Genomic DNA, 14,956 nt, shown 5'->3' with positions numbered 1-14,956 from the left:
TAGGCTCTAGGGTTGATCGTTGCTGTGGTTAGTCATTGTTTCTAGACCTATTAGGTGAACAGAGTGGAATAAGGTTTTTGTGTTATTTTGTTTTTAAAAATAAACTATACTTGTTCATACTGATAACTCCAATTAAAATTTAGGACTACAGGCAGTCCCTGGGTTACGAACGAGGTCCTTTCCTAACTGTGTCTTTAAGTCGAATTTGTAGGTAAGTCTGAACAGGTTCATGTGGTTCTTTTTTAGCCTTACTTTAGTGCAAGGGAAGGGTGAAAGCCTTTTCAGTGATTTAAAAGTCGTATGTGCAGCCAGTAAAGGTGATTATGATGAAGAATTTGTTGGAATAGGGGTTGGTTCAGTCGTCTCGAAGTGAGGGCAGTTTTACGTAACGTTAAAGAACAAGTACAAGTTGTCGGTAGGTCAGAAGCTCGCTCCTAACCCGGGGGCTGCCTGTACAGGGTTTTTACTTACCCTCCCCTGTCTGATATCTGCATCGCCTTTGCTTCCTGCTAAAAATCTCACGTCTAAATGCCACCAGTATAACTCCTCATTTTACTTTATTCCACAGTACTCGCAGGGTAGTCTCAGAATATTACAAATACCACCAATAATATGATTAATGAAAAGGTTTTAAGGCTTTTTTTTTGTGCATTCTTTTTGTCCTTATCTTAGTCATCTAGTGCTGCTATAACAAATACCATAAGTGGATGGCTTTAACAAACAGAAGTTTATTCTCTCATGGTCTAGTAGGCTGCAAGTCCAAATTCAGGGTGTCAGCTCCAGGGAAGGCTTTCTCTCTCTGTCAGCTCTGGAGGAAGGTCATTGTCATTAATCTTTCCCTGGTCAAGTTACTTCTCAGTGCAGGAACCCCAGGTCCAAAGGACACGCTCTGCTTCTGGCTCTTGCTTTTTGGTGGTATGCAGTCCCTATGTCTCTCTGCTCGCTTCTCTCTTTTATATCTCAAAAGAGATTGCCTCAAGACACCATCCAGTCTTATAGATTGAGTCCTGCCTCATTAACGTAGCTGCCACTAATCCTATCTCATCACATCATGGAGATAGGATTTATAACACAGGAAAACCACATCAGATAACAAAATGGTGGACGATCACACAATACTGGGAATCATGGCCTAGCCAAATTTATACACATATTTTGGGAGGACGTGATTCAATCCATGACAGCCCTTAAGTTATCCTACCAACTCAGTACCCAGGTTTGTTTCATTAAAAAGTAGGTAAAGCATGTACATGGTACCAAAACAAAAATCCCTTTGCCGTCGAGTCGATTTCTACTCACAGCAGCCTTTTAGGACAGAGTAGAACTGCCCCATAGGGTTTCCAAGGAGTGGGTTAGATTTGAACTGCTGACCTTTTGGTTTGCAGCTGGGCTCTTAACCACTGTACCACCAGGGTTCCATACATGGTACCAGAAGCTCCAAAACAAGATATTTTCAGTTAAGTCTGGCTTCTGTCCTTGTCCACTTCAGCCTATTAGGTCTCTATCCTCACAGGTAACCATTTGTTAAAAATTTTGTAATTTCTTTCCATTATAAAAAAGAAAAGCAAATACATACATATACATATATATATATATATATATATATATATATATATATATATATATATATATATATATATAAATACTCTTGTCCCCTTACTAAGTAGGAACTATGCCAGATAGATAGACCAACCGACAACCTTTCTCCACATTGTTTTTTTCACTTAACTGTATATTCTGGAAATCACTAATAGCAGTACATAGTGATATTGCTTATTTCATTTCTTAGCTGCAGAGTACTGCACTGTATGACTCTACCATAGTGTATTCCCTGTAACTGGCCATTTGGGTGTTTACAGTTATGCTGGCACACTTAGTGTTACAGTGAATAGCCTTGTACATTCTCTTTTCATATTTTTGTCTCTGCATCTGGCTTAGTTATCTAGTGCTGCCATGACAGAAATACCGCAAATAGATGGCTCTAACAAAAGAGAAATTTATTTTCTCACAGTGTAGTAGGTTACAAGTCCAAATTCAGGGCGTCGGCTCCAGGGGAAGATTTTCTCTTTCGGCTCTGGAGGAAGGTCCTTGTCCTCAGTCTTCCCCTGGTCAAGGAGCTTCTCAGGCATAGGGACCTCATGTCCGAAGGACACACTCTGCTCCTGGTGCTGCTTTCTTGGTGGTATGAGGTCCCCAAATCTCTGCTTGCTTCCCTTTCCTTTTATCTCTTGAGCGATAAAAGGTGGTACAGGCCACACCCCAGGGAAACTCCCTTTTCCTTGGATCAGGGAGGTGACCTGAGTGAGGGTGGTGTTACAATGCCACCGTAATCCTCTCAACATAAAATTACAATCACAAAATAGAGGACAACCACACATGGCCTAACCAAGTTGATACACACATTTTTGGGGAGACATAATTCAATCCGTGACAGCATCTTTGAGATAGATTCCTAGAAGTAGTATTTAAGAGTAAGAACTGCCGTTTTAAATGACTCCTATTTGAAGTTCACTAACTGTTTTTTTTAATGTGAGTAGTTTTATTTGTTCTAAAGTCACTGGAAACTGGAGACGCAGGAGGTGGATAAAGGTATAGGGATGGTAAAAGTCTCAGGGTTAGCGTGGTTCCTTTCCCAACTGAGAATGCTAGCAAACCCTGGGAAGGTAGGCTGTGTTACCTCAGTGACAAGAAGCTTATTTAGTAATCTCTTAGCTGAGGCTTTGAACTGGCTACTACAGATGCCAGTCTACTAGTAGACTCTCTGTTGTCTTGTAGTACACTGCAGAAACTGAATAGATAATATTCAATGAAAGGTTACGGCCAAATTGTATTCTACGTAAGCTTAGGATTCCATAAACTATTTGAAAGAAAATATAGTTATGCACCATTTTTTTAGTTCTTTTTTTTTTTTATTGTGCTTTAAGTGGAAGTTTACAATTCAAGTCAGTTTCTCTTACAAAAACTTACACACGCATTTTTATGTGACCCTAGTTGCTCTCCCTACGATGTGATAGCACACTCCTTCTCTCCACCCTGTATTTCACGTGTCCATTCAGCCAGCTCCTGTCCTTCTCTGCCTTCTCATCTCACCTCCAGACAGGAGCTGCCTACATAGTCTTATGTGTCTACTTAAGCTAAGAAGCACACTCCTCCCCAGTATCGTTTTATATCTTATAGTTCAGTCTAATCTTTGCCTGCAAAGTTGGCTTCAAGAATGGTTTTAGTTTTGAGCTAACAGAGAGTTTGGGGTCCATGACCTCTGGAGTCCCTCCAGTTTCAGTCAGATCATTAAGTCTGGTCTTTTTTCTAGAATTTGAGGTCCGCATCCCACTTTTCTCCTGCTCCATCAGGGATTCCCTGTTGTGTTCTCTGTCAGGGCAGTCATTGATGGTAGCCAGGCACCATCTAGTTCTTCTGGTCTCAGGCTGATGGAATCTCTGGTTTATGTGGCCCTTTCTTTCTCTTGGGCTCATGTTTTCCTGTGTCTTTGATATTCTTCGTTCTCCTTTGCTCCAGGTGGGTTGGGACCAAATTGATGCATCTTAGATGGCCTCTTGCTAGCTTTTAAGACTCCAGACACCACTCAACCAAAGTGGGATGCAGAACATTTTTGTAATACACTTTGTTATGCCAGTTGACCTAGATGTCCTCTGAAACCATGGTCATCAGACCCGTGCCCCTGCAACTGTGTCCCTCGAAGTGTTTGGTTGTATTCAGGAAACTTCTTAGGTTTTGGGTAGTCCAGTTGTGGCACCATTTTTTAATCTGTCATTTCTTAGTCTCCCGTTTTAATCAGAAGTTAAGGGCTCTGGGAGTTAAACACAGCAAGGTCCTATAACCTTAAACCAAAAAAACCAAACCTATTGCTGTCAAGTCGATTCCGACTCACAGGAACCCCGTAGGGTTTCCAAGGGTGTAAATCTTCACGGAAGCAGACTGCCACATCTTTCTCTTGCAGAGCCACTGATGGTTTCAAACTGCTGACCTTCAGTTAGCAGTCGAGCACTTTATTCACTTTAATTGAAATAGAGCAGTTAAAGCTTTCTTCTGAAGGAAAAAAAGTTCTTGCCAACTACAGGGACGTATTAGCCTAACTGGATCAAGATACCTCAGAGGAACAGATGTGTTACTAACAAGTCATTTTAAAAACCAGTTTTTCTGAGCTAGACTGTTTAACCTCACTGGGCATTTTTAATCTATTGTAAACAAAATACGTATGCCATCACCTAACCATTTACCTATTTTGTAAGTTTGGATTTATCTATGTTGGGCTTTTTTTTTTTTTTTAATTTGGTGAAAATATACATGGCAAAACATGCATCAGTTCAACAACTTCTACATGTATAATTCAGTGATATTGATTACAGTCTTCACATTGTGCCACCGTTCTTGCTATCCTTTTCCAAATTATTCTACTCAATGCCCACAAAGCTTCTCATAGAACCTTTTAAGTTGCTGTTATCAATTTGATGACACAGGTAATTCTTTAAAACAACACAATGCTCAAGGCAGACATTCCTTACTTATTAAGCTGAACTATTGTTTGGTTTATGGTGGGCTTTTTAAAGCAGAGTATAATAAGTATATTAATAAAAAGAAGTTTTGTGGTTCTTGATTGCATTTTCTTCCTAAAGTACTCCATAGTGTGTTAACACAAACCTCAATGGCTTTGACCCCTCTTAGGTTTCACCTGGTTCATGATAGGATCTGATCCATTTAAATACAAGCACAAATGATAATTGTACCTAGTATTTTTGAAGAGCTCAGGGTGGGTGGAGGCAGCAGAAATTAATGTTTCTTTTAGAGAAGATGGCAAATGGCTAAGCAGACAAGTCTGTACTTTGGGGAAGAGTAGGTTAGCCCTGAAATCGGGGTTGTTAGTACTAAATAACTGAGTTAACAGAGGGAGTATTCTCTTTCTTGGTTATGTTATAGAATACCAATTCCTGAGTTTAATAATACATTATGCCTTTTAAAATGGGTTGTTTTATTTTACCTCCTAATCTAATTTTTTTATATTTTATTGTGGTGAAAATATATGTAACAAAACATACACCTCTCAACAGTTTTTACACGTACAATTTAGTAACACTGATTACATTCTTCAGGTTGCACAACCATCTTAACTATCCTTTTCAAAATCATTCCACCACCAATAAACTCAATGTCCCCTAAACAGAAACTACCCCTTCCCCCCCCACACCTGGTAACAACTAATAATCTGTGGTTTCTGTATATTTGCTTATTTTATATAAGTGAGACCATACAACATTTGTCCTTTTGCAACTGATTTATTTTCCTCAGTGTGGTGTTTTCATGGTTCATCCATGTTGTAGCATTCATCAGGACTTCATTTCCCTTAATGGCTGAGTAGTATGCCATTGTGTATATATACCACATTTCGTTTATCCATTCATCTGTTGATGGATATTTGAGTTGTTTATACCTTTTGACTATTGTGAAAAGTGCTGCAGTGAACATTGGTGTATAGGTTTCTGTTTCACTTCTGGGTGTATACCTAGGAGTGGAATTTCTGAATCTTGTGGTAGTTCTGCGTCCAACTTTTTAAAGAACCGCCCTGTTTTTCATAGTGGATGTACCATTTTACATTCCCACCAGTGGTGGATGAGGGGGGTTCCAGTTTCTCCACAACCTCACCAACACCTGTTGTTTTCCTTTTTTTTTTTTTTTAATCATTGTCATTCCAATAGGGGTGAGGTGGTATCTCACTGTAGTTTTTATTTGCAATCCTGGTGGCATAGTGGCTAAGAGCTACATCTGCTAACCAAAAGGTCAGCAGTTCTTATCCACCAGGCCCTCCTTGGAAACTCAATGGGGCAGCTCTGCTCTGTCCTATAGGGTTGCTCTGAGTTGGAATCGACTCCACGGCGGTGGGTTTGGTTTTTTTTTTTTTGGTTTAATGGCTGATGACATTGAACATCTTTTCATGTGCTTATTGGCCATTTGAATATCCTGTTTGGTTAAATGTTTGTTAAAATCCTCTGCCCTTTTTTTTATTGGGTTTTTTGTCTTGTTATTAAGTTGTACAAGGTACACAGTAGAACTTGTGAAAGCCAGAACCTATGTAAAGTGGAAACCTGTCAGAGAAGGAAAATGCAAATATTTTCCACTAAAGCAAGCAATAGAAAAGTGGTAACACTGCACCTTGTCAAAGGCAGAAAACTTGGCAAAACCTAGAAAAACAAGGCAGCACCATTGAGTTCCAGCTCTCACAGGTTTCGCTGTATATTTTGGATATTAGACTTTTATTGAATATATGATTCCCCAAACTTTCTTCCAATCTTTAGGTTGTCTTTTCACTCTGTTGTTAAAATTCTTTGATAAACAAAAGTATTTAATTTTTATGAGGTCCCATTCGTCTGTTTTGTCTTTTGCCATCATATCTGATAGTGCATCATTAAAAACTAGGTCCCACAATCTTTCTCCTACATTTTACAACGGCTTTCGTGTTCACATTTAGGTCCTTGATCCATTCCCCCCCGCCCATAGTACATGAAGAAATCCCATTTTTCCAACACCATTTGTTAAAGAGACTCTTCTTTCTGCATTGAATGACTTAACACCCTTTTCAAAAATCAGTTGACCACAGATGTATATTCCTAACCTAATCATAGTTTTCAGCTAGTGTCATGCATTGAATTATGTCCCCCAAAAATATGTCAACTTGGCTAGGTCAGGATTCCCGGTATGGTGTGATTGTCTGCCGTTTTGTCATCTGATGTGATTTCCCTTCACTGTGATGTAATGAGATGGATTAGTGGCAGTTACATTGATGAGGTCTACAACATTAGGTAGTGTCTTAAGCCAGTGTCTTTTGAGATACAAAAGAGAGAAGTAAGCAGAGAGACATGGGGCCTCACACCACCAAGAAAGCAGTGCCAGGAGTAGAACGCATCCTTTGGACCCGGGGTTCCTGCACAGAGAAGTTCCTATTCCGGGGAAAGATTGATGAAGGACCTTCCTCCAGAGCCCACAGAGAGAGAAAGCCTTCCCCTGGAGCTGACACCCTGAGTTTGGACTTGTAGCCTCTAAACTGTGAGAGAATAAATTTCTCTTTGTTAAAACCATCCACTTGTGATATTTCTGTTAAAGCAGTACTAGATGACCAAGACAGCCATTCAGAGGCAGAAATAGGAAATAATAGTTACCTTTTTTAGTTTTAGAGAAAAATACCCCTTAAAAATATCTGGCATATCGTTGTTGTATGCTCTTGAGTCGATTCTGACCCATAGCGACCCTATAGGACAGAGTAGAACTGCCCTGTAGGGTTTTCTAGGCTGTAATCATTATAGGAGCAGATCGCCAGGTCTTTCTCCCATGGAGTAGGTTTGAGCCCCACCAACCCTTTGGTTGGCAGCTGAGCCCTTAACCATTGCAATACTGGGGCTCCTTTGGCATATAATAAGCACTCAATAAATATTTGATGTAGAATGGATGAAAAAATATTTGTTTCTCTAACAAACTGAATAAGCATTTCAAGTAAAATGAATGAATGTTTTGGAATTATTTCTCCTCTTGTCTCTCACTTTTGTTAATTTGAATCCTAAACCAAATAAATGGATTAATTTTAAATTTAATTCATTTTTTGCCCCCAGGGAGACTGGCTTACAAAATTTTCCTCATATTGAGGTGGTTCGGAAAAAAGAAGAGAGAAGAAAATTGCTTGGACACACATGTAAGGAATGTGAAATTGTAAGTACTAATGTGAATACTGCCCAGTTGTTTTTTTAATTATGGCTTTATAAATCATAAATGCATGGTTTAAAAAGTCACAGATACAAATTATATTTGCATCTAGAAACCTAGCTTGGGCCAGGAATAATAGGAGGAATAAGTGAATAGTATACAGGCTGTGACCTGGGAAATAAAAACAGATGAAAGCTCTCAATTTCTCTTAAATTTTCATTAAGTGAATCTGGAGCCTAAGGTCTAGTTTTTATTACCAGATTAAGACATTTATGCCATTTTTCTTTTTTCTGTATTTATTTATATTTGTTTAATTTTCCCCCCTTATGGCAAACGCTCTTAGACATAAACCATTTGGGGAATAGTTTGATATTTCAGTAGTAAACTTTAACATTTATTACTTACATAAGCACTCTGAGGAAATGAGGCATACTCATAATTGGTTTTTTTTTCCCTCCCTAAATAACTGGTACCACCATAAGCTCTGGTGTTTTAGTATTTTTCTTCTGAAACAAGATGTGATAAATAGGCTCTAGTTCATCCATAGACCACAATTTTTTTTTTTTTTTAAATAATAGAATTTTTAATTCTAGGGGCTGCGTTGGACTATTGAAGTAGATATTGCTAATTATCCTATTATTCTTAGTGGTTAAGTGCTACAGCTGCTAACCAAGAGGTCGGCAGTTCGAATCCACCAGGCGCTTCTTGGAAACTCTATGGGGCAGTTCTACTCTGTCCTATAGGGTCGCTATGAGTCGGAATTGACTCGATGGCCGCGGGGGTTTTTTTTTTTGGGGGGGTAGTTCCAGACAGGTTCTGTGTTTTCTTGAAACATGCTGTTTTTATTTCTTCCATTGCTCTCCATTAGCTGTCATGTGAGTGCCTCCAGCAATTTTACTTCCCCTTTTAAATTTCCTATTTAAAAACTATGGCCTAGAAAATTTGATAATCAAGCACATTAAAGTTATGTGTGAAAATATGATTAGATTTCAATGCAAGTAAAGCATTTGGTAAGAAATATGCTCTGATATACCAACAATGGTATGACTCTTTTGGAAAGCAGTTTGATAAACAAGCAAAACTTCCTCTATCAAGAGTTTTCCTAACACAAATCAAATTTATCATGATTTTGTAACTAAGGAACATGGAGCAAACTTCCAGTTATTAGTTATAACCATCACTCCTTACAATCTGCAGCTGATAACTACCAGTTAGGAAAAAGCTCTTGTGCTAGCAACACTGCTGATTGCATCTTTCTCTCAGGAATCTTTTCACGTCCTATCTGTTGTTCAATCTCTGAGAACTATTGTTTCATGCATTTTACTCATTTTTTTAGTTGTTTAACCTAGGGAAGTAAATCTGGTCCCTGTTCTCCATCCTGACCATTCAGTGGAATAAACTTATTCCATTGCCTGTTCTACTTGTCTTCGTGGATGTGTAATCGTCACCCCTGAGTCTTACATCTGTCACTAATGGCAGTTCTACTCTTTAGTTAGCCTTGTAGTTAGCTCTTCTCTTCTCTTTGACATCCCGTAATCGATCTGTCAGTAAATCCCGTTGGTTGTGCTTTCAAAACATATCCCATTTCCAACCACTTATTACTGTACTACTAACCCCCTGAACCAAGGCACCATTTTATCATCCCTGGGCTATTGAAATAGCTTCTGACTGCTCTCTTTATCTTTTCATTTTTGTCTCTTTACAGTGTACTCAACATAGCAATGAATGAATTTTTTTTCCAGTCTTTTTGAAATAAAAGTTAAATCATGTCATTCCTTCACCCAGAACTCTTCAGTGTCTTCGTATTCAAAGTCCTTATCGGAGACCACAAACCCTGGCACCTCGCTTTCTCTCTGACTTCATATTCTACCACTCTCCCACTTGCAGGCTGTGTTACAGCTGCAGTAGCCTACTGTTGTCTTTTGAATATGTTTTAATTTGGTAACATTGTTTTTTTCCAATAAAGCATGGTTCTCTAAGGCCCTATCCCAAAGCCCAGGGTAAGGTAATGAAGGCTTGTATGCATGGCAGTAATGGTGAAAAAGATAGTCACCCAAAAAAAAGTTGTTTCAGAGATTAATCTGTGTAAAAGAAAAACATGTTAAAAACCTTTGCTTCAGGCTTAAGTTCTAGTCCTAAATCTGTCTTTTCATTTGTAATATCCTGGTATAAATTATCACTTCTTTGATTTTCAGTTTCTCAAATGTAAAACGAAGGAATTTGCTGGATTCTATGATCCCACCATCCATGTTCTATTACATAAACATTAAATTACCGTTTTGTATCCTTTAGGTCTCGAGCTTGAAGACCTCTACAGTTTTTACATATAAGTTCTATCCTTGTATGATCGTAGTGCCAAAAATAGTATGCATTTGATCCTAATTGAAAAATACAACTTAAAGGGGAAGCCATGAAGCCTGCAACATTCAAATTGAAAATTTATTTTAAAAATCCGTAGAGTTATGACAATTACTTTGAAACACACGTGTTATATCCAGATAACAATTGAGAGCAGTGCTATGCAAAGTGCAGGTCTCTGGATTTTGTTTTTGGTCTGACAGAGATGAGTTTGCACTAACACATAAATCAGCTGTATCACTAAATCACACCGTAAAGTTCAACTGGCGTCTTTTTTTCATTGCAAGATTTTATTGACAAAGGAAGCAGTGTGTTAGTTTACATTGTGATACAAGCTCCTTTTCTTATCTGTGAAACCAACATTTCACAGATCAGCACCAGCACTGGTTACCGTCAGTAAGTAATTAATAGTGATGTAAGTATTAATTACTAGTAGTTTTTCTTTTTTTATCATCAAAAGGAGCTCTGGTGGCTCAGTAGTTAAACCACTTGGCTGCTAACCAAAAGATCAGCAGTTTGAACCCACTGGCCGCTCCATGGGGGAAGATGTGGCAGTCTGCTTCCGTGAAGATAATACCCTTGGGAACCCTGTGGGGCACTTCCACTCTGTCCTATAGGGTTGCTGCTGTGAGTCGGCATCGACTTGAATGCAGTGGGTTTTTCTGCATTGTCATCAATGAGTATTAAGTTTCCTTAGAATGCTGAATACTTTATTAAATGTCTTCTTTAGCTTCTAGTTAATAATCCATAAGCATAAGTGAAAAAAACTTACCTGTTTTTATTATTAGTATTATGCAGATATCCCAGCAGAAGAAAGAGAAAAGAAGCTGGCTTCCTGCTCAAGACACCGATTTCGCTACATTCCACCCAGCACACCAGAGAATTTCTGGGAAGTTGGTTTTCCTTCTACTCAGACTTGTATGGAGAGAGGTGAGAACATAGATATTTGGGAATTGATACGTATTTTTAAATACCACATATACCCAAGTCTGAGCAATAGACTTTTTCTCCATGGTTCTCTTTACCTTCTGCTGCAAATTGAGTCATAGTTTTGTGACATAGACACAAGTTCCTAGAGATTAAAGGCTTACCTTCAACTCTTCAAGTAATTTAATTGGGATCAGAGATCGTTTATAATCACTTTAATGTGATTATATAATTTTATTCTGTTTTTTGGTTCCATTTCTCTTTCATTTTAATAAAATAAATTACGGATGTTACCAGCAGAGTTATTGTTAAGAAGAGAACATTTTTTTAAAGATACTACCCTGAATTTTGGATTCAGAAACCTCATTTGTCAAGAATGCTAGATGTTTATAAACCATATTTGCGTAAAAAGGACCTTGTTTGTTTGAAGATTGCTGACACTCAGCTCCTTCAGATATGGCACTTACATTTAATATAATCTGAGAATGTATGCAGCTTTAAAGCATTTTAACATCACTAGTTGTGATTTTTCTTCTCACTATCTTATCAGTGTAATCACTGGCCAGCAGGCGTATTGCTAAAAAATGTGTAGACATGCTTTCCTGGTTTTATATGAATTTGCTCCTGGTGTCCTCGTGTTGCAGCATACTTCCCTTTCTGTGCTCAGGCTAACGCTACCAGTCTGGACATTCCCAGCAGTTGGGCAGTATAATCAGTTGTAGCCATTAGGTCTGAACTTTATTGCAACCGTTGGTTTAAATGAGATGTTCTAGAATCCTTAGCCTTTAAGAGCTATTCAGTTAAGTAGTATCCATCTCACAAACCCTTTATTATGAAAATATCATTCCCAGGGAGCTTGTAGAAGCACATAATAGCTTGTCTTTGTGAAGGAACCTCTTTTAGTTCAAGATTTTACTCTCTACGTTACTGTATTTGTAGACTTTGTTTTTGGCATGTTTAGATTAAAACTCATTTGTTATTAAAGGAATGTTGCCACAGATTTCTTTTTAATTAGAGAATGCACTCATGTTTTATGGAGAATTTTATTTCAAAATGAACCTAAAGCATAAGGAATAAATATTCACATGAAATATGTACAGTTTATTGTATGCCAACTATACTTCAATAATAGCTGTTGGGGAAAAAAAAAAAAACCATAAAGGAGGGAGGATATTAGCTAAGCAGAGACTTGTTCTGAGCTCTTTAGTATCTTTTGCTATTTTCTCCATGGTCTGCAGAGCACTCGATTATAGGCTATGTCTTATCTTGTGGTTTAAATACTGAGTTTTATGAAAATGTGTTGTTTATCTTCTGAGATGTGACTGGAAAATACAGTAATGTTCAGAATATTTATAATTTGAATTTTAGGTTTATGACAGGTTTAATTAGTTTTCGAATCTGTGTTTGTAGTTACAGATAAACATTTAAAATTTTACACACAAGAAGGTATGTCATTATTAGTTGCCATCAATTCTGACTCACTGGTGACCCCATGTGTGCAGAGTACAACTTCTCCATAGGGTTTTCAAAGCTGCGGCTTTTTGGAAGCATATCACCAGGCCTGTCTTTCGAGGCGCCTCTGTGTTTTTTCAAACCTCCAACCTTTGGGCTAGTAGTTGAGGGCTGCCCAGGGACTCCATTCAAGAAAGTATAGTAGCATTGAATAAATACCAGATGATAAAGATTACCACGTAGAATTTCAGTTCAGCCTTGCTGTCTTACAGTGACTGTTCTCAAGTAAGAGTCCTGATGGTTCGGCTGTATGACTGACAATGGGGAGAAAGCTTCTTCACTTTTGGAGAAGTTCCAGATATTTAGTTATAAGATAGTATCTCCAAAAAATGCAAAGTTTCTGACAGCTATTGTCAGATGTCCACTTTCCCCGCTAACAAGCTAGATGGAGTCTTGATATGGTGTCTCTGCCTGGTCACCAAACAGAATCAATCTGGATGAGCCTGTGTTAGCTATGGCCTCGGGCTATGGCAGAGCACGTTCCTGTCCTGCAGATTACATGATTGGAGACACCCTGGGAGATAGCTACCCTGAAGAGTCTTTTTGATATGCACCTGGAATTTATCATAAAGGTAAAGAGTTCCTCTTTAGCAGTTTGTCCACATGTACATACTATGGGAAACAGAACAGGAAAGTGCGTAAGAGTTCGGGTTCTGGTATTAGATCTTGGGCAAAGTCCCAGCTCATCCACTTCCTAGCCTTATGACCATGAGCAAATCATTTAACTTTCCTGGGCATAGTGGAAGTTACTTCAAAGGACTGTTAGAGTTCTTTCTCTGAGATAATGTGTATGAAGCGTTTGCCAAATGCATGTGCTCTGTTATTGTTACTATAAATGAGGAAACTGATGCACAGTAGTGAAATCATTTGTCAGCATCACAAGGTAATAATCAGAAGACTCATGTAAACTTAGGAGGCGTTAAATGAGACAAAGGTTTACTAGATATATGCTGAAAGAAATGTATGTTGTAAATACAGTCTTCTAAATTTGATTTTTTATTTTAAGGTTACATTAAGGAAGATCTTGATCCCTGTCCTCGTCCAAAAAGACGGCAGCCTTACAATGCAATGTTTTCTCCAAAAGGCAAGGAGCAGAAGACATAGATGTCGAAGCAAAAACAGGAGAGAGGAGAATTTTTTCCTTTTAGTTATTTATAGTTAAAGTTTGGTATTAAACACTGATTTTTTTTTTTTTTTAGTCTTCTGTAAACTGATTTATAAATCAATTTTCTATTGAAAATGTTTTTAAATGGCCTTTACCCACCACACAAGGAACTATTTAAAATGTGGATGAGTTTATGTTGTATTTTCTTGCTTTTGCACCTTTAAAACAATAAGGTGCTTTCATTTTGCACTCTAACTTAAGAGGAGTTTATTTACTTTATTTGGTAATACCCAATTACAATTTTGAAAATAAGAGTTTTTGTCTGTGATTTATTGCCTTCTGATCTTTTCTTTCCATCTTCCCTTGATACTTATATTTAGCGGCAGTGTCATAGTAATCATCAGATCTTCATTCCCTTCATCAGTTGCTCTTCTCTAGGTCATATCTGTGTCTGGCACTTAGATCTAAAAAAAGGCTAAGTTTGAATAGTCCAGCAGCTTTTTTGTTGAAATGAGGGATACTTCTCTGTAGTAAATTCCTTCTGTGGTGATCACGAATATCCACCTTTTTTTTTTGCAATGTAATACAAATTAATGTAATTCTCTGATCTGATCATAATACTTACATATTTACATCATACTTTTTTTCCTGGTCCAGTTTTCAAGCTAAATTTGTTGCATTCTCTGCCCATTGTGTTCAATTGTATTCTTTATCTTGCTTGACTGATGTTACGAACTTCCAGTTTGGCATCAAAATAGATTTCTCTATTTAGCAACTTTCTCTCCCTCTAGAGCCTAGTGTCTGAGTCATAAGATGACTGACCACACCTATGTCATCATTTCTAGTAGCATTTGTCAACATCTGTTTTGTGTATTCCTTTAATTCATGTCTTGACAGTATTATTAAATGGGAGCAAATGAGACTGAATGGACTGCCTCACTAAAATCTAAATAACCTTATGCTGTTGTTAAGTGTCCTCAGACAGTTCCAGCTCACAGCAGCCCTGTGTAGGAAAGAACAAAACACTGCCCACTTCCACACCATCTTCACAATTGTTACTGTGCTTGAGCCAATTGTTGGAACTACTGTGTTAATCCATCTCATTAAGGGTCTTCTTCACTTTTGCTGACCCTCTATTTCACCAAGTATGATGTCCTTACACCGTATTTTTACGCAAATAACACATGCCTTCCACATTTGTTTGCCAACTGTACGCCCCCCCCCCCCCCCCAGGTATTTTTATAAGCACCACTCTGCCAATTTTTTTTACATGTTGCTGTAAAAAAAAAAAAAAAAACATAGCAGTTAAACAAAAATAACTTGTGGGGGGAGGGGTGCGCTTGGCAG

The 14,956-nt window shown here is 38.1% G+C and overlaps 1 protein-coding gene across 6 annotated transcripts in view; it reads left to right on the top strand.

Annotated features, from left to right (window-relative positions):
* Nucleotides 1-14,659, top strand: part of RBBP8 (RB binding protein 8, endonuclease) — a 133,165-nt gene extending 118,506 nt beyond the window's left edge. For 2 of the 6 annotated variants that reach the window (XM_023543942.2, XM_010586820.3), the window contains 3 exons: nucleotides 7,617-7,713; nucleotides 10,854-10,995; nucleotides 13,511-14,657. In XM_023543942.2, coding sequence (XP_023399710.2) covers nucleotides 7,617-7,713; nucleotides 10,854-10,995; nucleotides 13,511-13,608 — 337 coding nt within the window. In that variant the 3' untranslated portion in view covers nucleotides 13,609-14,657. Of the gene's footprint in view, nucleotides 1-7,616; nucleotides 7,714-10,853; nucleotides 10,996-12,930; nucleotides 13,447-13,510 lie in introns of those variants that run through there. The other 4 variants (XM_010586818.3, XM_003406360.4, XM_064294648.1 and 1 more) reach the window with 3 other exon arrangements.
* Nucleotides 14,660-14,956: the final 297 nt, after the last annotated feature.

The sequence above is a fragment of the Loxodonta africana genome, chromosome 11, assembly GCF_030014295.1.
Source record: "Loxodonta africana isolate mLoxAfr1 chromosome 11, mLoxAfr1.hap2, whole genome shotgun sequence".
Classification (NCBI taxonomy): domain Eukaryota; kingdom Metazoa; phylum Chordata; class Mammalia; order Proboscidea; family Elephantidae; genus Loxodonta; species Loxodonta africana.
The sequence above is the reverse complement of the archived record's forward strand: the minus strand, read 5'-3'. Positions and strand labels throughout refer to the sequence as shown.